General features: G+C 39.3%; 1 protein-coding gene and 1 non-coding gene across 4 annotated transcripts in view; both read left to right on the top strand.

Annotated features, from left to right (window-relative positions):
* The window catches only part of MDFIC (MyoD family inhibitor domain containing), a 65,823-nt gene extending 42,880 nt beyond the window's left edge, over positions 1-22,943 (top strand). For all 3 annotated transcript variants that reach the window (XM_068401952.1, XM_068401951.1, XM_068401953.1), the window contains exons 4-5: positions 7,780-8,055; positions 19,348-22,943. In XM_068401952.1, coding sequence (XP_068258053.1) covers positions 7,780-8,055; positions 19,348-19,595 — 524 coding nt within the window. In that variant the 3' untranslated portion in view covers positions 19,596-22,943. The remainder of the gene's footprint in view (positions 1-7,779; positions 8,056-19,347) is intronic.
* Positions 22,944-25,252: 2,309 nt separating this feature from the next.
* LOC137664483 (U6 spliceosomal RNA) lies at positions 25,253-25,358 on the top strand. Its single transcript, XR_011048331.1, has one exon. It is a non-coding gene; the product is annotated as a U6 spliceosomal RNA (small nuclear RNA).
* The last annotated feature ends 294 nt before the right edge of the window (positions 25,359-25,652 follow it).

The raw sequence follows: 25,652 nt of genomic DNA, 5'->3' as shown, positions 1-25,652 counted from the left end.
CCCTCTGCCCGTGCTGGGGGGAGCTACTGCCTTTTCCCCTCTGCCTGTACTGGGGGGAGCAATTCTGCCTGAGGAGGATTTCCAAGCTCTTGATCTTGGTTTTGTACATATTTGTATATATTTGGTTATTTCTATTATTATTGTTATTATATTCTTTTTCATTATTATAGTTTATTAAAACTGTTTTAACTTTCCAACCCATAAGTCTCTCTCCCTTTTCCCTTTCCCTTTCCCTTAGGTGGGGGGGAGAGGGTTAACAGAGAGCATCTGCCACCTGGTTAATAGCTGGCCCAGCTTTAAACCGTGACAGATTTATTGGTGCCCAACGTGGGGCTCGAGAGAAGCTCCAACAGGTTGCTCTGATAAGTTGAATCCTGGCTCTGGTGGGAGGAGACCCAGAGAGCTCAGCTGAGAGAATATCAGATTTCTTCCTTTGAGATTTACGAGGGGTTGGAAAGTTAAAACAGATAGTGAAGATGGTGATGTCATTTTTGAATGCTGTGTTATCTCATCTTTTTATGGAGTTTCTTTCACAATTGAGTATTGCAATGATGCCTTACCTGCCGTGGGCACTGTGTTATTGCTTGCTTCTTATGAATGTTTACATGCAGTTTAGCAGTGGGCGCTGGTCGAAATGTATTGTTTTGGTATGGGGTTTGATACTGATTTATGCTGTGATAAACTGGGCAGTTAATATTCCGATCTCTTATCTCTATGACACAATGATGGGCAGCTTTAATCGCGAATCAGTAGCAGCAACTTCATCTGCACGCTCCAGGCGTCCTTTAGCTGATTCTGTTAATGATTACACTTCCAGTTTTACTTTGGGAAATAGTACCTTCTCCTTTTCTGCCAAGCTGATTCCACTAGATTTTGCGAAATTAGAATGGTGCTGTCTAGGTGGCATGTTTTTATTTTTGGTTGTCCTGAATGTGTTTCTGATGTGGGATAAGATTAAATATCGGTGCAGGGACAGTTGTAGGTGTTATGCAGCCACCTCAGATCCTACAGTGTGTACTGCTGCTACAGCCACTCAACCCACTGAAACCTTGGCAGCCTGTACCACAGCTGCTACACCCCCCAAGATGGCCACTGCAGCTACTCAGACTCTCAGCACTCCCACGACAGCCACTGCATCTACTCAGACCCCAGCATCTATCGAATCTGTACCAATTGCTCCTGTAACCAGGAAGAAATACCAAAAGAAATCAGCTCGTGAAGAGAAGGATGATGACTCAGAGCCTTCTAAGACAGAGCCATCATATGACCCAGGTGAGGGCCCTTCTCAGGCAGAGTTAGGGCCCGACACAGATGGGGGTTCCCTTGATTGTCCTTTTAAAGCAGACCCATCACAGAAGAAAGGCCCTTCTAAAGCAGAACTATCACAAGAGGACTCGGACGTAGAGATAACCTACCACTCCTTATCCCTGAAGGACCTGAGAAATATAAGGAAAGACTTCAGCCGTTATGACAGTGAACCTATTATTACCTGGTTGCTCCGATGCTGGGATAATGGGGCAGACAGCATGCAATTGGATGGCAGAGAAGCCAGACAGTTGGGATCCCTGTCCAGAGATGGTGGTATTGATAAAGCGCTCGCAAGAAAGTCAAACACTGTCAGTCTCTGGAGGCGACTCTTGTCAGCTGTAAAGAGCAGGTATCCCTATAAAGATGATGTTATGAGCCACCTAAGCAAATGGACCACTATAGAAAAAGGTATTAACTACCTTAGAGAACTGGCTGTGCAAGAGATCATTTATAGACACCCACGGGACATTGTAGATCCTGTAGATCCTGATGAAGTGGAATGCAACCGATCCATGTTCCGGAAGGTTGTGAAGAATGCTCCACCGACATATACCCATACATTGTCAATATTAGTATGGGGAGAAGATGCTATGGCACGATCTAGTGTGGGCGAAATGGCTAACTGTATGCGACAGTATGAAGATAGTATTTCTTCCCCACTGCAGGCACGCATCTCGGCTGTGGAAAAACTGACTAAGGAGAACAAGGACTCATTTAAACAACTGTCAGACAAACTGTCCATGATCGAGAATAAACTTGACTCTCTACCTACACAGGCGCGCGTTGCAGCCGTTAAGAGAAAACGTTCTCCTACAGGACCAGCTCAAAGGAAACAGAACACATCACGAGGTATCCTGTGGTTTGCCCTGCGTGGTTATGGGGAGGACATGAGCAGATGGCATGGACAACCTACCAGTACCCTACAGGCACGAGTACGTGAGTTGCAAGCTAAAAGAAATACCAGAGAGAATTTTTCTAGGAGGATGGCTGCTCCAGTTACCAGTGAGCAGGACCCCAGTCAGGGGAGATGGGCCTCAAATCACTTTTTCCCAAGTGTGAATAGGAGAAATGAAGGTCCAGTCCCTGTGAGCAGCATGAATCCATTTCTTAATTAGGGGGGCCCTGCCTCCAGCCAGGTGGAGGAGAGGGACAACCGGATTTATTGGACTGTGTGGATTCGATGGCCTGGCACATTAAAACCACAAAGGTATCGAGCCCTGGTAGACACTGGTGCACAGTGCACCCTAATGCCATCGGATCATAAAGGGGCAGAATCTATCAGCATTTCAGGAGTAACAGGAGGATCTCAAGTGTTATCTGTATTGGAGGCCGAAGTGAGCCTAACTAAAAATGAATGGAAAAAGCACCCCATTGTGACTGGCCCAGATGCTCCGTGCATCCTTGGCATAGACTACCTCAAGAGAGGGTATTTTAAGGACCCAAAAGGGTACAGATGGGCCTTTGGTATAGCAGCTGTAGAGACTGAGGACATTAAACAGCTGTCTACCTTGCCTGGCCTCTCAGAAGATCCTTCTGTTGTGGGGTTGCTGAAGGTTGAAGAACAACAGGTGCCAATTGCTACTACCACGGTGCACCGACGACAATATCGCACCAATCGAGACTCCCTGATCCCCATTCATAAACTGATTAGACAATTAGAAAATCAAGGAGTGATTACCAAGACTCGCTCACCCTTTAATAGTCCTATATGGCCAGTGCGAAAGTCTGATGGAGAATGGAGATTAACTGTGGACTATCGTGGCCTAAATGAAGTTACGCCACCGCTGAGTGCTGCTGTGCCAGACATGCTAGAACTTCAATACGAACTGGAGTCAAAGGCAGCCAAGTGGTACGCCACCATAGACATTGCTAATGCATTTTTCTCTATTCCTTTGGCACCAAAGTGCAGGCCACAGTTTGCTTTTACCTGGAGAGGTATCCAGTACACCTGGAATCGACTGCCCCAGGGGTGGAAACACAGTCCTACTATTTGCCATGGACTGATCCAGACTGCACTAGAAAAGGGTGGAGCTCCAGAACATTTGCAATACATTGATGACATCATTGTGTGGGGTGATACAGCAGCAGAAGTTTTTGACAAAGGGGAGAAAATAATCCAAATTCTTCTGAAAGCTGGTTTTGCCATAAAAAGGGGCAAGGTCAAGGGACCTGCCCGGGAGATCCAGTTTTTAGGGATTAAATGGCAAGATGGGCGTCGCCAGATCCCGATAGAGGTGATCAACAAAATAACAGCAATGTCCGCACCAACTAACAAAAAGGAAACACAAGCCTTCTTAGGTGTTGTGGGTTTCTGGAGAATGCATATTCCAGATTACAGCCAGATTGTACGCCCTCTTTATCAAGTGACCAGAAAGAAGAATGATTTTCAGTGGGGCCCTGAACAACGACAGGCTTTTGAACAGATTAAACAAGAGATTGTGCATGCAGTAGCCCTTGGACCAGTCCGTACGGGACAAGATGTTAAAAATGTGCTCTACACTGCAGCTGGGGACAATGGTCCTACCTGGAGCCTCTGGCAGAAAGTACCAGGGGAGACTCGAGGTCGACCCCTAGGATTTTGGAGTCGAGGATACAAGGGTTCCGAGGCCAATTACACCCCAACTGAAAAAGAGATACTGGCAGCATATGAAGGAGTTAGAGCTGCTTCAGAGGTAATTGGTACTGAAGCACAACTTCTCCTAGCACCTCGATTACCAGTACTAGGCTGGATGTTCAAGGGTAAGGTTCCCACTACCCATCATGCAACTGATGCAACGTGGAGTAAATGGATTGCATTAATTACGCAGAGGGCTCGAATAGGAAACCCTAATCGCCCAGGAATCTTAGAAGTAATCATGGACTGGCCAGAAGGCAAAGACTTCGGAATGCCACCAGAAAAGGAGGTGACACGTGCTGAAGAAGCCCCACCATATAATGAACTACCAGAGGATGAGAAGCAGTATGCGCTGTTCACCGATGGATCCTGCCGTCTTGTAGGAAAGCATCGGAAGTGGAAAGCTGCAGTATGGAGTCCTATACGACGAGTCACAGAAGCCACAGAAGGACAAGGTGAATCAAGTCAATTCGCAGAAGTAAAAGCCATCCAGCTGGCTTTAGACATTGCTAAACGAGAAAAGTGGCCAAGGCTGTATCTTTATACTGACTCATGGATGGTGGCAAATGCCTTGTGGGGGTGGTTAAAGCAGTGGAAGCAAAGCAACTGGCAGCGCAAAGGGAAACCTATTTGGGCTGCTAAATTGTGGCAAGATATTGCTGCTCGGCTAGAGAAACTAGTCGTGAAGGCACGTCATGTAGATGCTCACGTACCTAAAAGTCGGGCAACTGAGGAACATCGAAACAACCAACAAGCGGATCAAGCTGCTAAAGTGTTCCAAATAGATTTGGACTGGGAACACAAAGGTGAACTATTTTTAGCTCGGTGGGCTCATGACACTTCAGGTCATCAAGGGAGAGATGCAACATACAGATGGGCTCGTGACCGAGGGGTGGACTTAACCATGGACTCTATTGCACAGGTTATCCATGATTGTGAAACATGCGCCGCAATTAAGCAAGCCAAACGGTTAAAACCTTTGTGGTATGGGGGGCGGTGGTTGAAATATAAATATGGGGAGGCCTGGCAAATTGACTATATCACACTCCCTCAAACCCGCCAGGGTAAACGCTATGTGCTTACCATGGTGGAGGCGACCACCGGATGGTTGGAAACATACTCTGTGCCCCATGCCACTGCCCGGAACACTATTCTGGGCCTCGAAAAGCAAATCTTGTGGCGACATGGCACGCCAGAGAGAATTGAGTCGGACAATGGGACTCATTTCAAAAACAGTCTCACAGACAACTGGGCCAAAGAGCATGGCATTGAATGGGTATATCACATCCCCTATCATGCACCAGCCTCTGGGAAAATTGAACGGTATAATGGGCTGTTAAAAACTACCCTGAAAGCAATGGGGGGTGGAACCTTTAAAAACTGGGATAAACATCTGGCACAAGCTACCTGGTTAGTTAACACCAGGGGATCTATCAATCGAGCTGGCCCTGCTCAGTCAGACCTTCTACATACAGTAGAAGGAGATAAAGTCCCGGTGGTGCATGAAAGGAATCTATTGGGAAAAACTGTCTGGATTCTTCCTGTAACGGGCAAAGGTAAACCCATTCGTGGGATTGCTTTTGCTCAGGGACCTGGATGTACTTGGTGGGTGATGTTGCAAGATGGTGAAGTCCGATGTGTCCCTGAAGGTGATCTGATTCTGGGTGAGACTACTTAATTTTGAACTGTATGTTGTTGCTGCATAAGTGTCTTTTAGGTTAAGACAGTGGTGATGCGACCGGAGCTAGCTTCATCAAGTGGCGTCCAGTAACCTCCTCGAGTCTGACATCTTTAACCTGCAACCCGTGGGCACGAACCATGACAAAAGAGAGACTGCTAGCCAGAAAGACTGCTGAGAGACTGCTAACCAGATGCAAACCCACAATCCTGAACCAAATGAACTTGATGGACTTTTTGCATAAAGATGAATCATAGACTAGTGATATGTATATATATATTTGAAAATGAAAAGGTAGTGGTGATCTGAGTATGACATGAATGGTATGGAATAAGGGGTGGAATGTCCTGGTTTGGCTCAAACCAGGCCAAATAGTCTTAGAGAACCCAAGGTCACTGCTTACGAGTAAAGAGCCGAAGGGGGTTGTACCTGCAGGGAGTAGTGGACGGGGCAGGTGACCCAGGATTGACCAGCAAGGTATTCCATCCCATACATGTCATTCTCACTTTCCTGTTTATCACTAACCCACTGCCTCCTGGAGGTGGGGCCCAGGAGGGAGGGGCCCTCCTGTCTCCCACTGATTGGTACCAGCTTTGCCAAATCTCCAGTTAAAAGCCTGCAGGTGTGATGGCAGTGGAGCTTTTGCATTTTGCCCTCTGCCCGTGCTGGGGGGAGCTACTGCCTTTTCCCCTCTGCCTGTACTGGGGGGAGCAATTCTGCCTGAGGAGGATTTCCAAGCTCTTGATCTTGGTTTTGTACATATTTGTATATATTTGGTTATTTCTATTATTATTGTTATTATATTCTTTTTCATTATTATAGTTTATTAAAACTGTTTTAACTTTCCAACCCATAAGTCTCTCTCCCTTTTCCCTTTCCCTTTCCCTTAGGTGGGGGGGAGAGGGTTAACAGAGAGCATCTGCCACCTGGTTAATAGCTGGCCCAGCTTTAAACCGTGACAATTGGACTGTCTGAAAACCTCTTTATGTCCAGGCATGATACAGTAGTGTTTTGATTAGGAGAGGTGATTGGGCTGATGCTTTTTGGTTATGAAATCTTGTGTTACTATGTGTATAGTTTAATTAGTTTTTGAACAAAGTCTGCGATTTTTTTCTAAGTAAGAATCTTTATTTGGAAACTACTTTTTTAATTGCAAAGCTTTACATAAAAAAAAATCCTGCGTCTTCTCTTTAGATACAGACTTTAAATACATAGACAATGTATTTTCCACGTTATTAAAAATACGCTCCTTTTTGATACAGTAGCTCAACACAGAATGGTCAGGTTTTGTGCCTTCTCATTAGAATGGGTTTATAACATGTACTCTTGGAGTCTTAACCAGGCTGCTGCAGATTCCTGTCTTGACAGGTTTTGTATTTTTTTCCTTTTGACCATTTCAGTTTGTTGCCATTAAAGCCCTAACTGGCCCATTACAGCAATTTTAAAAATCATGATTCTAAATCAAGGAATATGGGCAGGGGGGCCTCTGGCTTGCCACAGCTGTGTGGTGTTTGAATGCATGTTCCTTCTGGTTACTGGGTCACCTCCTCCACAAACCCAGATTTTGTTTGGTTTTGTTCTTCCCGGCAATCCATGATTTTTATGAATTTAAGCAAAAAGTGTTGCTAGTTACCTGGATGCTCCTGTTCTTCTCTAATATCCTGGTCTGTGTTGGCTCATTGTCGGGAAGCTCCTGCCTTGTCCCTCAGGTTATTTTCTAAAGACTGGCAGGTTGGCCAGCCTGCAGCTTCACTTCTGTTACGCAGTCTGTATCTTCTCTCCCATATCTTTTTCTCTCCTTCTGTTGCATTTCCTTCATTCTTCATTTGGCTCCTTTAATCCAAGTTTATCTCAGTTTTACTACTTTTTCTCCTATTCCTAATTTTTTCCTTCTTCAAATTGCTTTCCTTATTCTCTCCGTCTAATTCACAGAACATTGTGAACCTTTCTGAGCGGTAACGAAGGGGGAATCTAGGCCTCAAACAGACATGAGGCACTTTCTGAATACCTATTAATTATTTTTAATCTAAAGATATTTTTGCTTTTTTTTTTTAGTGGGAGAATGTTAACTTTTCAGTCTATTCTTGGATCCATAAGAGCGATGAAAGTTGCCTTCCCAGTCTAGCCTAAAGTTTTCAGTTTACAATTTAAATTAATCCTTTCTTTCTTTCATTTTAAGCACAACCTCAACGTTTGCCTCAGCCGAATACTTCAGCACTGGAAAGGGGTGAGGAAGAAAGTGGCAAAACCCAAAATGGCCACGTGGGTCTAAGTAATGGAAGTGGAATTCACAATGGGGTCAAGCATGCACCTGCAGACAACAGAAAACTTTTGGCTCCTGTTTCAGAAAAAATGCACAGAAAAATTCAGTCCACCTTGTCTGTCAACAGCAACAGCAGCAAGAAGAGTAAAATAAGCTCTGTGTTTTCTCAAAACCCAGGTACTTCACCTGAAGGTAAGCAGAAATTCTCATTAAAAAACCCCAAACTGAATAAAGACTAGCCAAACCCAATTCTCACTAATAATTACGCAATCAACTGAAAATAATTGAAGAGCATGACTCATGCTCCAGAAGCAAATAGAAATCATTATGATAAACCGCAAGTTACTTCCCCAAAGGAAAGTATTAAGTATTTGAAGGAAATTGAAGCAATGGGAGATTTCTTGCTTTCAAACTTTTGGCCAACATAGTCTGATAATGTTTTAGTCTCTCGAAACTCCTGTCAACATTGTCACATATACACCAGAAAAAAATGTTAAAGCACTAGTTCAAAGCATAATAAATACTTAAATCCAGCAATGGCAAGCTCCATGAGGGCTGAGTTTGCTTTTGAACGCGTTCTGTTAGCAGATATTCTGACTAGCCATAAGGTCTGAACACTAGATAGTAAAATTTGGACCTGTGTTTCAATGCTTAATGTGCCTTATAACTATATTTGGGCTGTAAATAGTTTGAATGAAAAAGCTTCGTACTCCCTACTGAGAGCTTAAATAAGCAAAAGTAAATAATTTCCCTTATGTTTTAGCTGTGTGTGTGTGTTTTCACTGCTTGCAATTACTCTAATGGTCCCAGAGTTCCCGAGCCTCTCGTCAATCCACTGCCTTCCCATTAGCACTAGTACACCTCATGGTCTTTGTTCCTGCCCATTACAAGAAGGGTGCAGAGGCTCTATAAATTTTGTTGGTTTGAGGCAGGCATAGATGTGACTGGTTAAAAAAAACTCCGGGGGGTGGATACAGACACAGGTTCTTAAAGAAAGGGGGAACAGTACTGTTCAGTGAAATGGGGAGGATTCTCAGCCTAGATGAAAGGAAGAGGGATTGGAAGGACTGCACGTAGTGGCCTGAATGAAGCCTACTTATGTCAGTGGACTCACTTCTCTTGACTTCAACTACTTCAGTCAAATCTACTGAGTGAATCTGCGTAGCAGTATCATGAACAGCTTCTCTCAGACTGTGCCATGGGCTGGTTGTCCTTGCTGTGGTTTATTTTCATATTTATCTTCAAGAACGTACTGTTATTTTTCTGTTGCATTTTCAGTCCTCTGACACTTGCTATATTCCCCTTATCTCTTTGTGTTATGTGAAATCCTGTTCACCCTCCAGCCCAATGTTTTTTTTATATATCAAAAACCTCTAAGTCAGGAGACCTAGATCTGTTCGCATGAGTGGTACAAAGCGCAGGCCTCTGCATTTAGGAGATTCAACCTCTGAAAAAGAAATTACAGAATTCTAAAGAGACGGTGCCTGCCTTATTCATGCCCTTATACAATTATTTATGGCAAGCACTTCCTTTTTTCTTCTAAAATTATATTGGAATAAATACAGTCAGTGGGTTTTTTGTTTGTTTTTAATAACGTTGGCAATGATTATGTCAAATTACTGAATGATTGAGGAGAAAATTAATAAGATACCTTCAGATATAGCTGTAATTTCTAATGTCTGATTTTAATATCCAACACATGATTGTGTTAGTTGCCCGAAACTGCCAATATACAATTTTTTATATAGTCAGAAATGTTGATATTTTTAAAGGTATGTCTGATTAGAATATAGATAATTACATTGTGTTGTCACACTAACTTAGACAGCTGACCCACGCTGCTAGTGTCTGCTGCTCTAAGTTTTCTGTTAACCAATCTGAGTGAAGCACTTATTGTGCAATGATTAAAGTATGTCTAGGGTATTTGTGTCTACACATCTGCATGTACACATGTACAAGCCTTCTGACAGTTTCTTCAGCTTTTCGGTAATTTATCCTGTAGGGCTGCATGAGGGAACTATAGGCTATAAGTAATATTCTTACCAAGTTGCTACCTTGCAGGAAGTATCAATATATACGTAATCTGTTCTATCATCCATCAGTTTTTTGATAAGATGCATAATCAGAGACTGGCAATTTCTCAGCTGAAATATCTAAAATAACACAAAGGGGAGACCACTATTTAAGGAAAAATGATTTATCCATAACTTAAAAATAATTGTGTTCATGAATTTAAGAAATGTTAATCCCTTATGACTACTTCTGGAAGGCTACACTTAAAAAACTTGATATAATTAGCCAGGTTATTTGTTCAAAGGAGTTTAATTGCATTTAAACCAAGAATGTATATACTTGGTGAATACATCTAAATATACAAAACCAGAAGAGTACAATAGTAAGTCCTTTGTCTGAGGATTTCATAGACACTCTTTCAAAATAGTATACACAAATTAATTTGAACCTAACTTCTACAGCTTCTTTGTATTATGAATCATACTTCTGTGGGCAAAGAGGCATTTTTGTGAGCAGTTGTCTCTTCTGATCCAATGACATTTCTGTAGAAACTATTGAAAAGGTTTACAGGAAGATGGGAAAGATAGGAAACTATTGGAAATTATTTGCAATGTTGCTTAACTACTTGGCTTTGCTTTAACTTGTACCATGTTAACGTCATAAGCCATTGGTTACTGCTGAAGAGCTGCTGGGTTTGAGTTTGCTTAAAGTGTGTGTTTATGTTTGTACGCTTCTATACAGTATAATAAAATAACTTGTTTGCAGTTTCTTATGTAATATTATGCAGAAAGAGGTAAATTATATTAATTTTTGTACTGAGTATTGAATAATCAATCACCCAAATTAACTCAGCTACTTCAATTTACTATAGTGTCCAGATAATTTTCGTAGAAAGAAATACAGGTAAACTTGAATGCTTTCAGATATTCCAAATCACTTTAATTTTGCTATTCCTTATGTACGATCTTGGATATTATAATCTAACTTATAACTTTTTTTTTTAAAAAAACCTGAAAATACGTGCCATGTATTTTTACTTTATCTGCATTGTGTTCCACCTTGAGTGCTCTGCTCTATTGCCAGTCAAGAGAATGACTGGTTTTGTTAAGTGAAACAAAGTGGCTAGAGAAAAGAAATGGAGTATGTCCTCAGAGGGAAGAAAACTGAAAATTCTGGTCATCAAGCTGAGTTTAGACTATAGAAAAGAGAAAATATTTTTCACTTTCTCTTATTCCCTCCCAAGAGCTGCATTCTTCTTGTTTCTTCTTAAAAGCCAAGATGTGAATATTTCTGGAGCACCACACCTGTTTGTAATGCAAAATAAGTCCAGATCTGGTAGTTATTTTGCTCTAGAACAACTTATCTATTGACAGAACAGAAAACCTGGTAGTGCTTGAAGCAGGGTAGAATCAAGAAACATCCAGGCTTGCCACCTATTCTGCGCAGGAGCATATTTGGGTTTATGCTTATTTAAAAGGTTAGCAAATGCAGTAGCTGCATCATATACTGCAGACTTCAGCATATATACCAGACAGTTAAATGAAGAGCAGTGTTATTTTACCCAGGATATTGCATCTTCCCGTGAAGGAGGTCCGTACTGCTTCTGTTGGTCTCCAAAATAGTAGACAGCCCTAATGCAAGCTATAAATCCCCCCAGACCTCCAACCCACCAAAATCCCTCCACCATAGTTAACAACTCTTCTATTAATTGTTCCAGCTGCAAACTCCACTTGCGCTGTAGATCACATCTTGTGAGCTTTCGGAATTGAAGTTGCTTTAGAAGTGCTTAAAATGTAACCAACATTTTGGTAGCAGCAGTATAAAAGCTTTAAAATCTGCCTTTTTAAATGAGCCTGTAGTGTATGGAGTCATGTCAACATTCCAGAATATGCTGTTTAGAAACACTTTCACATCCAGTGAGGCTTAGGAGGGTGTGAGTGCACTCACCAACTCTGCTCCTCCTCTGCATCTGTTATTAATCCATATTGTCCCTGAAGAAATCTTACTCAGCTCCATAATTTACACTACAAAAAAACAAAGGAACTATGAAATAGTAGGAGTGTCTCTCTTAAAAAGCATTTTTTAAACACTGTTTCAGTTCTAAAGATTTTTCAAAGGAGCTGGTTATGTTTCAGTGCATATGGGGAATAAAAGATTCTGAATAGTATTAAAATTTCTTTGAATAAAAAAAAAATCTTGATGTTACGCATTTTTTTAATCAAAGCAATTGTTTATAAAAATTGAATGATGGAGGGAGGGAATACAGGTTTCAATTCAGTTTTAAAATGGAGCACTCAATCCTGGTTACATTGCTGTGACCTCACAAGTTACTACATTTGTCAGGGTAGTTCCCACAACTCCAGTAACTTGTGATAATTTGACTTTAGGGTGGTACTTCACATACTCAAAAGGCTGAGACTATGGTGAGCGGATCATGAGCCTGCCTCCTGTATGTACAGTGAGATCTTCACTTTATTCCTTCCCAGGCTCTCTAAACCAGAGAGTCACTAGAAGGCATCTCCTTTCCGAGGATTTTTTTCAAGATAGGTCTTAGGAAGTGTAGTAAGGCTAGATGCAGGAGCAAAGTAGGTAAATAAAGCTTGCAGCATGGGGGTGAGGCTCTGGAGAAGGACAGGCAATGTAGACTTGCTGTCAGATTGAAGTTACCACTCGTGCTTTTCCAGGAGCAAGGCCTGAAGCAACCTTCCTTAACCTTCTGGGCTGTGTACCTTGTGCTACTGATCTTAGAGATGCGGTGAACAATCTCACCCAACGCTTGGGTTTTTTAAAATCCAGTGTTCAAAATTCAACATTTCAGGGTGTATTTGAATTAGACTTTTTTCCCCTTCTTTTTAGTATAATGCAACTTCATCTGTTCTAGATGTTGAATCCAGGCATGGGGTTGGTGGGCACTATTTAACTCACGTTGATGACTACATTAATTTGTTAGAGTATCCCAAGTGATATTGATGGCTTAACTGAAGACAAAGCAAGTCCACCAAATAGCCTTTGTGTTAAGCCAGGGTCTTAAGAACCACTAGGTGCATATACATGGAAAGTAGTGAGTAGATCTCTTAGCAGGGTAGCAGACCTCTGTATGAAGTGGGAGTGTCTTTCTTTGGTTTATATAACTTTGTATAAACTGAAAAATAGTTTTCAGTCAACGTTACTTTCCTTTTGGGTATATGATTTTAAGTAGGATTTATTTAATTATTTTTTTTTGCCTCTCGAGTGCCACAAGAGCAGCAGTAACTTTTCTTTTATATACTGTTCTGTCATTGGATTAGTATTATTTACTGAAATTCAGTATGAATGTGCATTACACTGTGAATAGCCTGACATTGCAGAAATACCTGCTCACCATCTCTTTTTTTTTTTTTAAACATACATACACTTCTGAAACCCGTCCCATAGCATTAAGTAACATTTAGGCAGCTACTTAGTTAATATCCTGCAAATCTCTCTACTTGGGCCAAGATTTCCATTGTTATCTTTCAGAACTTGATTCAAAGTGGATTTGTGTCTGAGCATGAATGCTAGATCATTTTTCTCCTGAGGTTATATCTGTAACGAGAGTTTAGAATATAAGCTTTGATGAAAGTTTCTATGTGCTTTGCAGTGTAATTTGCCTGTTCAGGCAACATTTTAATTTTCTTGATCAGTAGAGATGATAGTTTTCTATTTTAAAGTGCCAAAATATCACATATACTATGCTTTTCAACTGTATTTTCCCCTGTCTGAATAAATGTAGCTCTGTTCTCTAGGGTTATCTATACTCCATGCGACAAGTCAGTTTGTTCTTTTCTGCTTTTCTTAGTTTTCCTTGAGCATTTTCCTGGGTGCAGTGAGTTTTCTGGAAGGGGATGGGTAGCAGAGGCTGCACACGAAGCCTGTACGTTGCAGGAGCGGTGGTGTGATGGCATGAGTACCACTGCTCGATAAGTTGACACCCACCTCTGTGTAACATACACCTTTTAGAAACTTGTGCTGGGGTGGTTTCTCTTCACTCGCTGGCTGTGGGCTGTCTCCGCCGTCGGCATCGCATGTTCATCCCTGCCGCTGCCGGTGCGGTGCCGCTGCTGGTGAGGTGCCACCGGCCCGCGGGATGCCTGTAGCACCTGCTGGGGCTTCTATTCAGGGCTCTGCGGGGGCCCGGAGTAAACCCCCACTGAGGACCTCAGCTGCCACTTTGATTGCAGTTTTGCCCTTTTGGATTCTCGCTGTGAGACAGCAAAGCGCCTGGAGATTTGTTTTGAGTTGTCTGAACTCGGTGAATATAGTTAATAAGAAGTTGGCCAGGGTCACCATCCTGTAAGTGAGCTTATTTACCATTGCAGACATGAAAACCTTTTATCATATGTGACCTGCCAGCTTGGTATGAAAGCTTATTCAGTCGGTTTGTGACAGGTTAGTGTCAAACATTGCAAAAGCAGCACAGATCAGCCTGCATGTGTATTTCTCTGTACATTTTTCAGTTTAACTTCTGCATCCCTTGTACAGTTTCAATGGTCGATAGTTCTCTTAAAAGTCTGTTTCTTAAGTAGAGCTGCACCTTTTCATAAAAATGAACAGGAGATGATAAAAGGGAAGTTGAAATAAAAGAAAAATATATTTCAGTTTTTAAAAGCACTTGGATATCAGGGTAATATCTGTATGCAATGATTTCAGAAATAAAAAGTGATGTGCACATGCAAATGTTTGAAGACATGGACAAAAATTAATGTTGTTTTATTGTTAATAGTGTTTCTTCTTCTTAAATGAGCATAGCTATTACAACTGGGATAAGGTATAGAGTGGGCCCTCTGGGCTTTGAGTAACAGTGTGTAAACAGTTTTAAGGGATTTTAGGCTATTTCTTGTCTGGATATTGTCTGTGGTAACATTTATAACCCAGTTAAAGTAGATGTTACATGTACTGTATACCCTATTTGGTTAGATCAGCACAAAGTAGCTCGATGTGCGTGTATGAGATAAGCAGCAAAAACTTGGACAAGTTGGTTGGGTTTCTGTTTGCCTTGGCATTGTTCAACAGTTTTGATGAAGTTCCCTAACAAATCTGTAACTTTTGGGGATGTGCCAGAGGACTAAGGAAACAGATTTACTTACATCGGCATTTAAAAATGCTGCATGGGATGGCCCTTTTAACTTCAGGTCTAACTTTCATCCCACGCAAAATGACAGGGTAATTGAAGATGAGCTTTTGTGTCTGAAAGCTCATTTTTTTTCCCCAACTGTGAGTTGATCTAATAAAATATACTATCACTGCCTACAGACCAAGCGTATCGTAAGTTATACCATTCAGCATAGCTTTTGGGAGCTTGGGTCATAGTCAACAAATGTGATACTGTGTTTTGATGAAATCAAATTCATTTGATAAAGGAACTGAGTCAGATGTACTATTTTGTTTGGTTTTTTTTGTATAAAGTATACCTCTGTAAAGTGTTTGACACCCCACATCCTCACTTTTGTGTAGTGCCGATCTGTTGTGCAGCATTTCTACATTAATTAGAGAAAAGTGTAATAGAAGAATTGAAAAGCAGTGGAAAGACTGGTGTGGTGTGGTGCGGAAGCCCTAAGGAAAAGCTCATCTTCATTAACGGTGGACTTATGTAATGAGACATAGACTAATTTCTTTTTTCCTTTTGAAACTATTTAATGAAACTTAAGCCCCAAGAAACTTGGGAGTTAACTATTTATCAACAGTGCTGCATCATGAACATGAAGGCAGGCCGAATTTGGTCCCTGGTAAAGACATACCCCTAAATCTTAGTTGCATTAGTATATCTAATGGGAAAAGAAGAATGAGAAAACCTCTAATTCTCAAACAAAAAAAAAAAGTAAAGAAATAGATCATTTTAAGCTAGCCTCTCTTTACAGTAATACAGTGTCATAAACGATATTGCCATATCATGTCTTTATCAGAAAAGATTAAAATATATTCAGAGTTTCCAGAAAACATGTTGTCAGACATTTAGATCATCAAATTTACTTTTTTTTTTCCGAATTCTCCCCCAATATATAAATGAAGTTTAGTTCCAGTTGGATTAATGTGTTCTACTAATCACTCATCTGCAAAAGCTATTAGGATTTTGATGTGGTAAGGTCAAAGAGTGGAAGTTAAGTATAGTCTTTATTCTTAAATGTTAAAATAGTTTTGAAATTTATCTTTGGTCTTGAAAGCAGGAAAGTATTATTAGGGAGTCTTGTGCCAGCAGTGAAATATATTTTAGTGGTCTCCAACATGGTAAAGAAAAACCTGAGGTCATCTCTTTTGGAGTGAGTTTTATATAGCGTCTTCTTTGTTGCTGGGTTCAACTGATCATGACACCCTGCAACAGCAACCAAAGGAAGTGGGTTTTAGCTGTATAATTTTTTTCTATGTATGGAACTGACAGGTTGCAGTAGGAATATGGATACTAGAGAAGGATGTGTAAGTTTTGTGTAGCATGTAGATTCGTTATTATTACAAAAAACCACTGTGACTGTATCTTTTCCTTTTCCTTATAATAACATCTGTAGATAAGAAGCTAAGAAGTAGGGGTCATACATGGAAGAAATTATTCTTCCACCCGTTTTGTCCAAATGTATTACAGACCTTTAGAGTCATGATACTGAATTGAGCAAGTTAGGTAGGGTTAAGTAACAGCATGCCTTGTCATGTGTTAAATAATTGCTACCTAGATAGCTATTAAAAGTCAATAACATGAAGAATATAAAGGCATGATTATTTCAGGTTTGTCCTTGAAATGTGGATCGAAGTTTATGTTCATTGTACAAATGAATCATTGAAAAAATGGAGAGAGCAGTAAAGGATATCTCTGTGAAGTGTTTGTGAGGGTTAAGTAAAATCATTATATAAAGATTTTCTAAATGGAAAATTAGTTTTGCAGTCTGGGGAGAAGAAAATAAAAATTTCCTTCTGTGTCTTGGACCATTTTTGATAACTTTTACCTTTGAAATACCTTTATTTAAATCAACACAATGTCTCCTTGTAAGTATTGGTTTAGTGTTTTTTTTGATTAGAAGGGAGGAGTTCTCTTGTGGGTTCAGAACATGCTTTCTGAGTTCAGTCCGTTTTGTTTAATCCATGAACTCTCTCATGTCCATCAATAAATATGTGTATTATAATTTCTGTAAATGTTTATTTCTCTCAGCAATTTTACATACTCCTGCATAAAGCAGGCAAGACTTATTTGAGCATCTTATTTTTAATACTGATACACATGAAGTTTTATTATGATGTTTTGTTTAAAAAAACATTTGTAGAACAAAATTTGTTGTGGTATTAACTTCTTTCATCTGTGTTTTAAAGATGCAAAATAGTGAAAACCTCAGTTCCTCAAAATATGAAGTCTTGTTAGATAGAACTCTTGGCGTCTTTATCTTTTTCCTTCATATTAGAAGAAAATCTGAAAGGAGATTGTACCTGAACAAATTTAACACCATCTCCATGACAACCAGCTAATTAATCGCTGTTGGCCTGGCTTTGGTCCTCTTCAGTGAACTGATACTCCTCAGCTTTATTTCACGTATCTTCTGGGTTTTCTACGAAAGTCATTTATTTAGCGACAGTATTTCTTTGGGAAAAGCAACCTTTCAATACAAGCAACAACTTCCTTTAAAAACAGCTCAGTCTTACCTGTGGTTTCCTCTCAGTTTTGCTTCCTGCACAGTAGTAGGGAGTTTTTGAGGTTAGTGGTGTTTTTTTTTTCCTTCTTGCTTTTCCTAATATTTCCATTTTTTGTTTTGGGCATAAGTGTTCATTATGTATGTTATGACTGTGACCACATTGCAGTACAGGTATTCCCATGCTAAGTTTGGATCTAAGTAGTGTAGCAAGTAGGAAAAATCAATCCTGAGCAGTGTGATGTTTCGCGCGGGCTAAGAGCTCAGGTAGTTACTTTGCTTCTTGGGACAGATTTTGCAAATCTGAGCCTCTGTCACTGCATTGCTCTAAGTATTTGTACTTGCTCATGTAAAGTCATCTCTACAGTATCCTGCAGTCAAAGTTTCTGCAATGTTAGAGGTACTTTGAATCAATCAAGATACTTGCCATGGTTACTCCACCATTTTTGCCATTATAAATAAGCTTAGGAGGTCTGGCAGTTGTATTACTGTTGCAAGTAATTGCAGTCTTTCTCCTATGATAACAGTCTCCAGCCTGTGAACTGTAAGAACATAACGTCTGTAGATGGTCAGACCAAATGCCCAGACAGCTCAATATCCTATCTTTCCTACTGGCCTCTTGTAGCAGATACCTGTGATAGACTGTAGGGACAGGGAAAGGATGAGATGGTGCAGGATTATTTTCCCCAGAACATTTTCCCAATCTTCAGCTATTTGTGGCTAAAGGAGTTCAAGGCTTGCAAGCAATAAAAAGAAGAATGAAAGCTGAGGCTAGGAAAGAACAATATTTTCTAGCATGAACATTTCCTGTATTTTTAAGTTTTCATTTTCTTTCTTTCCACTGCCTCTTCCGAATTACATGCTTTATACAAGTTATGTGCTTGCTATGGGAAGAAAGTAAAAACAACTGAGTGTATCCCTCACTTCTGTGGTCTCCTTTTCACTGGTGCATGTTTAGTTCCAGTCTTTGTGATTGCCTGTTATGACTCATGGATGTATCAATTGTTTGAAGCTATTTCATATATTTACTCTTTGGGTGCCATTTTTTTGCTGACAGTTCATGGGACACTGCCTCAATTACTTCATGTAATTTAGCAATACTTAGATAGATGGATATTGATGTTCAGGTGTAGTTATGAACTCTATTGAAGATTAAAGTAGTACATTAAAAGGATTGCCAAGAGATTGGTGTAGAAAAGCAATAGAAAAATCTGTGTTTTGACTGAACATTTTATATATTGTTTAAAGTACAGAAATACGTATAACATGCTGTTACACTGGTTTTAAAGTGTGCATAAAACTATAAAGAAAGCAAAAATGATATGGCAAGTCCCTTATTTTTCTTCATAACTGTCAAGCCAAACAAAGAAGTTTCAGAAGGGCAAGATGCCCTGGGAGAGGCTGGAAATAGTTTTAGTTTCCTTCATAAGCTGATTTTTTTTTTTTTTAAATCAGTTATGGGCCTGCTGGAAGAAGTTATGACTGAAGATATTAGATATGGATATTTTACATAATAAATGACTGGAGAAATGGATCTAAGCGGATGTTTAGTACTTGGGATTTGCATGAAGCGAAATGGGGAAAAGAAACTTGTGCCAAAACCAATGCTGAGTTGGAGACGAGTTAGACTGTGAAAGTGACCTTGAAGATGGGAAGATGGGAAACATTCTCTGTGGTGTTAGATTATGTCTATTCTGAATCATTGTCTTTCAGCGACTTATTTGACATTGTGATATATCTGGATTTAGAATAACATATTAATGATTTGTTCTTTTTCTTTCCTTTTATTTTTTTGTTTGTTTTGCTTGTTCATATATGACATGCTACTGAACTGGTACGTATGAAGATTGCTGTGTTCACTGTATCCTGGCTTGCTTGTTCTGTGAATTTCTCACCCTCTGTAACATTGTTCTGGGACAAGCATCCTGTGGCATCTGCACATCGGAAGCCTGCTGCTGTTGCTGTGGGGACGAGATGGGAGATGACTGTAACTGCCCGTGTGATATGGACTGTGGCATAATGGACGCATGTTGTGAATCTTCAGATTGCTTGGAGATCTGCATGGAATGCTGTGGGATCTGCTTCCCATCCTGAAATATTTATCCCTTTTTATTTTATTCTCTATAAAACTGGAGAGCTTTTCTTTAAATACATTTGAAGAAATACAAGGTAAGATTTTCACACAACCAACTGGTATTGCACTGTTAATTCCCTATGTATAAATATTTTTTTTAGAAGCAATCCTCAAATCTGTATTCTAACACAAATTGTATAGTTTTGTATGTGAAACTCAAGCTACATTCCAGCTTCCTTTTGGCTTTGCAAATGGAAGACTTTATTGAAACAGAATTATAGGCCTGATACCACAGGCTGTGTGAGGGCAAAATTGCCATTTGAATTAAGTGACAGGTTTTGGTCAGAGAAGAGGCTACAGGGCAAAGCCTTAAGTATTTGCCTTTACCTACTTTAATGTTTAAATGCTCTAATGCCTCCATGCATAACATGCCTTTACAGGCATTCTGAAAAGCAAATTCTTTATTTCAATCTCTGCATTGAAAGCAACTTTGCTCTATTGTTTTAAACTTAATTCAAAAGTCAGCATCAGGAATCTACTGTTAGTTTTGCTACAGTGGTCACATTAGCAGTATTTCTTTTGTTTTGAATATCTCATTGGTTTGAGAGAGATTCCTTGTATTTTCCATTGTCAATATTGATACTATGGGAAGATCTGGCAAACTAAAGTCAATGTAAGTTTTGCCATGGACTAGAGTACCAAGATTTTGTTGTTATCAATCAAGACAGAATAGAGAACTTATATTTACTTCAGTACTAATATTACTTGAAATGCTTCTTTTTAGAAAGAGACTTTGGAAATCTGTGTAGACATGAAATAAATCCTTAGACTAACAGACTAAGTAATAGACTAACAAATCTTCATAATTTGGCTATAAAAGGAAAATTATCAGAAGTTAACTCCAGGATCTAAACCTTCACATTAAGTGGCCTTGTCAGTGTTTGTGGCTTTAGAGCCAGTATCACCTAACTTAGTATTTGTTTCTTCACTGTGTGAGAAAGATCCACAGAGGATGACAGAATTTAAACAGGATGTAAAGACCAGATTAAAACTGACTTGGTGAAGGAATTATGTCATTGAATGCAAAAAGCAAATGCAAAAATGTTTATTCTCAGATAAGTTTTAAGTGTTATTTTTAAATAACTGTGTAAAAAACAAAGAACATTTTAAAAATGTATTATATCCTTTAAAAATAAAAGGATTGTGATTTAAAATGTTTGAAAAATACAGTTAGGATCTGGTGGGCGACTTTTTCCCTATTATACTGTTAAGGTTTTCTGAGAAATATCTCTCTTTGTCATTGTAATTATGAAATGAATTTGATCCAATGCATGAAGAGGTTTATGACATTCCCAGATTTAGGGAATAATGGTACCCATTTGCTTTACCATCTGCTAGTTTCTCCCCTCCATGTCTGTAGCTCATTAACTTTTCTGTCTAAACCACCTACACATCTTGATCTCACATACTTACCTTTCCTACCTACACTCCAGATTTCCCAATTGTAGATTGTTGGATCTTGTAAATTTAGGCCTTGTTATAAGTCATCAAGAGCCAATAGCATATTTCTGTTGAGTGAATTGACCATAAATGTCTCTTTCCACTGTAGTGAATTCAATTTATACAAATGTGACAAACTAAAAACCACAGGAGTATGAAGCTAAGTCAACAAATGGTTTGATATTAACCAAAGCTTCTCCCTGTGGACACTGACTAGTAGTGCCTACTACTGCAAGTTATCACTGAAGGTAACATAGCCGAATCCTCAACTATACTAGGGAGCTGGGAAGTGTTGCGTTTTGCCTTAACATCTGCAATATTGTGGTGTACTCTGATGCAATGTGCAGATTTACTCAGAGGGTTTCTTATCTGTTTTTTAATAGTTACTACAAGAATTGATTCTTAAAATGTTTTTTTTTTTTCCATACATTGGGCCAAATTCAGATCTGTGTTGCATAAACGAGGTGCATTTCCATTAATGTCAGAATTTTCCATTGGTTTAGCTCCAGCTAGAGAGCACAAAGATATTATGGTAATAGGCAGACTAATAAGGAATCATATAGTTAAACTGATAAATTCCCTGAGCTCAGAATCAGGCCCATGGGGCTCAATTATGACTCCTAAAAGTCTGAACCATACTGGGAAGGGGGAAGAGGTGCCTTGGTTGAGTGGCAGTGCCTGGAGGCATTTTGCCTTTGTAAGGCATAATGCCTCTGGGGAAATTGGGGGCATCACAGTGAGCACTGGGACTTGCTGCACCTTGGAAAAAGTCTAGACAGTGCTTCACCCATTGTAGGTCTATGGTTGACACCGTGGTGGTGGGGACATGATCTCTGGGGCTAGGCAGTACCATGAACTGCCCTTCTGTGTATCCTTCTGGTTGTGGAAAGGTGAATTATGGCTGTTTCTTGTCTGAGTGTGCTTTTGGGGACAGGGAAGAGGGGTTCCAGTCTTCTGTCCTGCCCCGACCTCTGTGCCCTGCTGGAGCAGTTCCAGTTTTGTGCTTGGGAAACTGCACATTTGCATATCAAGCTTTTAGTGAATATTGGTTGTTAGTAAAAATTGCTTTTACCACAGGATGATACAGTTTAAAAAAAAAAAGAAAATCCTAATCTAGGGAGTCATTTTTCAATTTAAAAGTTTATCTATACAATTTGCTCTGCACAAATCCTTGTTTCTACTTCCAGGATCTCAGAGGTTTTTTTGATTTATTGAAATGATGAAAACCTGGGAAATGGATTTTCTATTAAGCATTTACTTTCAGTACTGTTAAAATACGAATAATAATTACAAGAACTTTGTTTATGCATACGCATATGTGTACAGACTCTCTCTCTCACACACGTGCACACACACACATATGCAGATATATTATTTCTTTTCCCACTTCATTTGTGAAATACTAGGAAGTGAAAATAGTGTTTATTAACCCTCATAGTAATTAGAAGTGTCAAAGAATTGTGGACAATTGAAAAAAAAAAAATTTTGTGATTTGTTTGACATTTAAATGTAATCTGCTACTGTTGGTCATAGAGATATTAGCACTTTTGTAAAATGTATCTTTGTAGCAGAGAATATTAGTATGTAGTTTAAGGAATTCCTTTCTATATTTATATTCTTAAATTCTGTTTTGTAATTTTCACTATAGGCAATCTTGTAAGCACCTTGTGTAATTAAAACAAGCAGAGTTAGGAGACAAATGTGAAAATATAGTTTGAATAAAATTAAACCATCAGAACGTAACTGTCTATTTTATAATACTTCTTGTGAACTTGTACAGCGTTTCAGTATATAGTTCTGCAAACTGGCCCATTTGAAAAAATGGTAACATGCCATTTGTATTTTCTATCAACTGGATGTGCTATTCTCAAACACTATTTTAAAATAAAGAACTTTATTTTGAAACTTTGGGATATCTTCTTCTTCTAGTCTTGCACTGTTACTCTTCTGAATGGTAATTTCATGTCTTATTTGTGATTTTTCTGTTATAATGCGTCCTGAAGGCTTTGGCCTGTCGGTGGTTTGCACAGAGGGTGAGCCAGTGTAAGTGAGTTGTCTTACAGGTGGAGCTAAACCAAATCAGCCACTGGAAGCTGCGCTAGCATGAATCTCCAACAGTAAAAAAAGTTTGTCATTAAGAGGGCAAATTAATTCCTTAGTGTAACTGTACTTATGAGGTGGAATTCCAGTAATGATTAAATTGGATCTAAATGACAATTATTATAATACATCTGCTGCAACAGTCTTCAGTTTACTAAAAAGAAGTTGAACACAGTGTAGTCGGTTCATAGTATTGCAGTAGACATATTAAGGTCTAATGGACTTTGTGGCCTACGAAATTGAAGGCTTACAGACAGTACCACTATTTTCAAGTAAGGTATGTTTTAAAAATCAGTTAGTTTAAACACAGATAGAGTAGACCACTTCATCTGTGGATTAAGCAAAGATTTTCTTCATGTTGGCTTAAGCCAAGTGTGAACATGCCTATGCTACTTTAAAACTGCAAAAACTGCATGTCTACAGTCTTTTGCACTAATTTTTCTATGTCCGTTTTAAATCTATGGAACGTTCTACCATGTGTGTGTCTGTGGTCTCTTAGAGGGTCTAAAATAATTGTAATATGTCTCCTCTGGGTGTTACAGAGGTAATATGTGAAAACTGACAGAAATTCTGTACTTGAATGTGAACCATGGAGTTTGCCATTGAGACTGTGTGCCAAACTTCTCTTAGAAAATAATTGTTCATTAAAGAGAACTAATGAAAGCATAGACATATAGCACCATTTGAGACTTATTACAGGTGTTTTAGCTGGTATCTATAATACATAACATTTCTAGAAAGAAATGGCTTCTATGAAGAGGGATCACGATCAACATCTGGGAGCTTTTGGATTGAATATTGACTATTAGAACTGTAGTACTTGTGTTAAGAACTGTTTGTTGAGTTTGGTGAATCATTGCTTTTATAAAGTAATCTTCTGAATGAAAAGTTTTTCTGAGCTGTTCTCACATGTTTTAAAAAAATTGTCTTCATTATTGCAGTATTTGATGTATGTTCTAGGAGGGCAATGCCAATTGTATTGATGTATTTCCACAGTAAAGCTCCTTCTGTCAGCAGCCTCATAACTTTTTGAAAGACAGCAGATATATCTGAAATCTTAGTCTTAGCCCCCAAATTAAATTAAAGATTAGAGAAATATCTCCCTGATATCTTCTTTCTGTCCCTCTCTCTGTCTATATGTGAGTGTGCACACCAGCTGTTGGAAGACTTCAGGTAGTGTTGATGGTGACAGTAGTAGCTCTAGAGTCCTACAGGCATTAATCCTGCTTTTTTTTTCTGCCTTCTAACCCTTCTGCCAGTTCTTTTAACTTCCAAAGAGAGCAGGGGGACCTTAGCTGAATTTTAGCATCAGGATATTGAAAGAAGTTAAATAAAAATAATACCCTGCACCCACTTCCATGATGCACTTGTTCACTGTGTTCAGTATACTCGAATGTGAAATTGATTCTTGTACAAAATTCAACCTCCTCATAAGCACTTGGTTATGCTATTTACCAGTGACTTAGTGCTGGTGACATAAAAGGATGGCCTTTCTCTTCTTTAGAAGTCTTTAATATAATGGACTGTTTCTACTACAGTTGGAAAGAGAAATTTCTCTGAGTTTACCATTCTGCAAAACAGGCAGATGTTGAGTTTGATTAGGTGATCTTAATCTCTGTATGGTTTTTAGTATATCAGTTCACCTCACTTAAAACTTAATTTAGTAGAACACTACATGCAATCCTGTTTTCTTTCTTTAGATGTGTGTCTTACAGCAATTGTTAGTACATTACCATTCAATACTCCTAAACATGGGATGTTAGGTGAAAGATTGTACAATACTTTTTATACCTTTAATAGTATCTTACTAATTTTTATTCTGATATGCATATACTATTTTAACTGATGAAATACTCCACTATAATTGAGGCTCTTCATATCATCTCAGTAGGGTATGTAATTGGTGCCCAAGCACTATACAATTCCTCTTCAATCAGTGGTGTAGGCTTCTGCAATTTGTCTCATCTCCAAGTTGCACAAAGTGACCACACTGTGAAGATGCTGTACTCCAACTTGTATGTGTTTCACATTACAATCTTTTTCCACAGTGCCTACCTTTGTTTCTTTAGCTTTATCACTGCTACTTTGGCAGCACATATACTAAAATTGGAACGATACAGAAAAAATTAGCATGGCCCCTGTGCAAGGATGACATGCAAATTCATGAAGCATTCCATATGTTTTTTTTTAGAATGTGCTCGTTTTGGCTGGGATAGAGTTAATTTTCTTCATAGTAGCTAGTATGGGGCTGTGTTTTGGGTTTGTGCTGGATCCTTTCATTGTTACAAACATTCATTACCAGCATTTCAGATTGGTTTAGCCTGCTCAAAGTATGCAAGGCTGAGCAGATTTATTTGGCAGTTCCACAGTTTAAAATCTGGTATGCCACTTAGGTAACTCGGGAATAAGGTTTTCAAAATTGGGTAGGTGAAACGAGGCTCCTGAATTCTTCTTGAAGAAGTGCTAGTAGTTTCTCC

The sequence above is a fragment of the Nyctibius grandis genome, chromosome 5, assembly GCF_013368605.1.
Source record: "Nyctibius grandis isolate bNycGra1 chromosome 5, bNycGra1.pri, whole genome shotgun sequence".
Lineage (NCBI taxonomy): Eukaryota > Metazoa > Chordata > Aves > Nyctibiiformes > Nyctibiidae > Nyctibius > Nyctibius grandis.
This window is presented reverse-complemented; position numbering and strand designations above follow the sequence as displayed.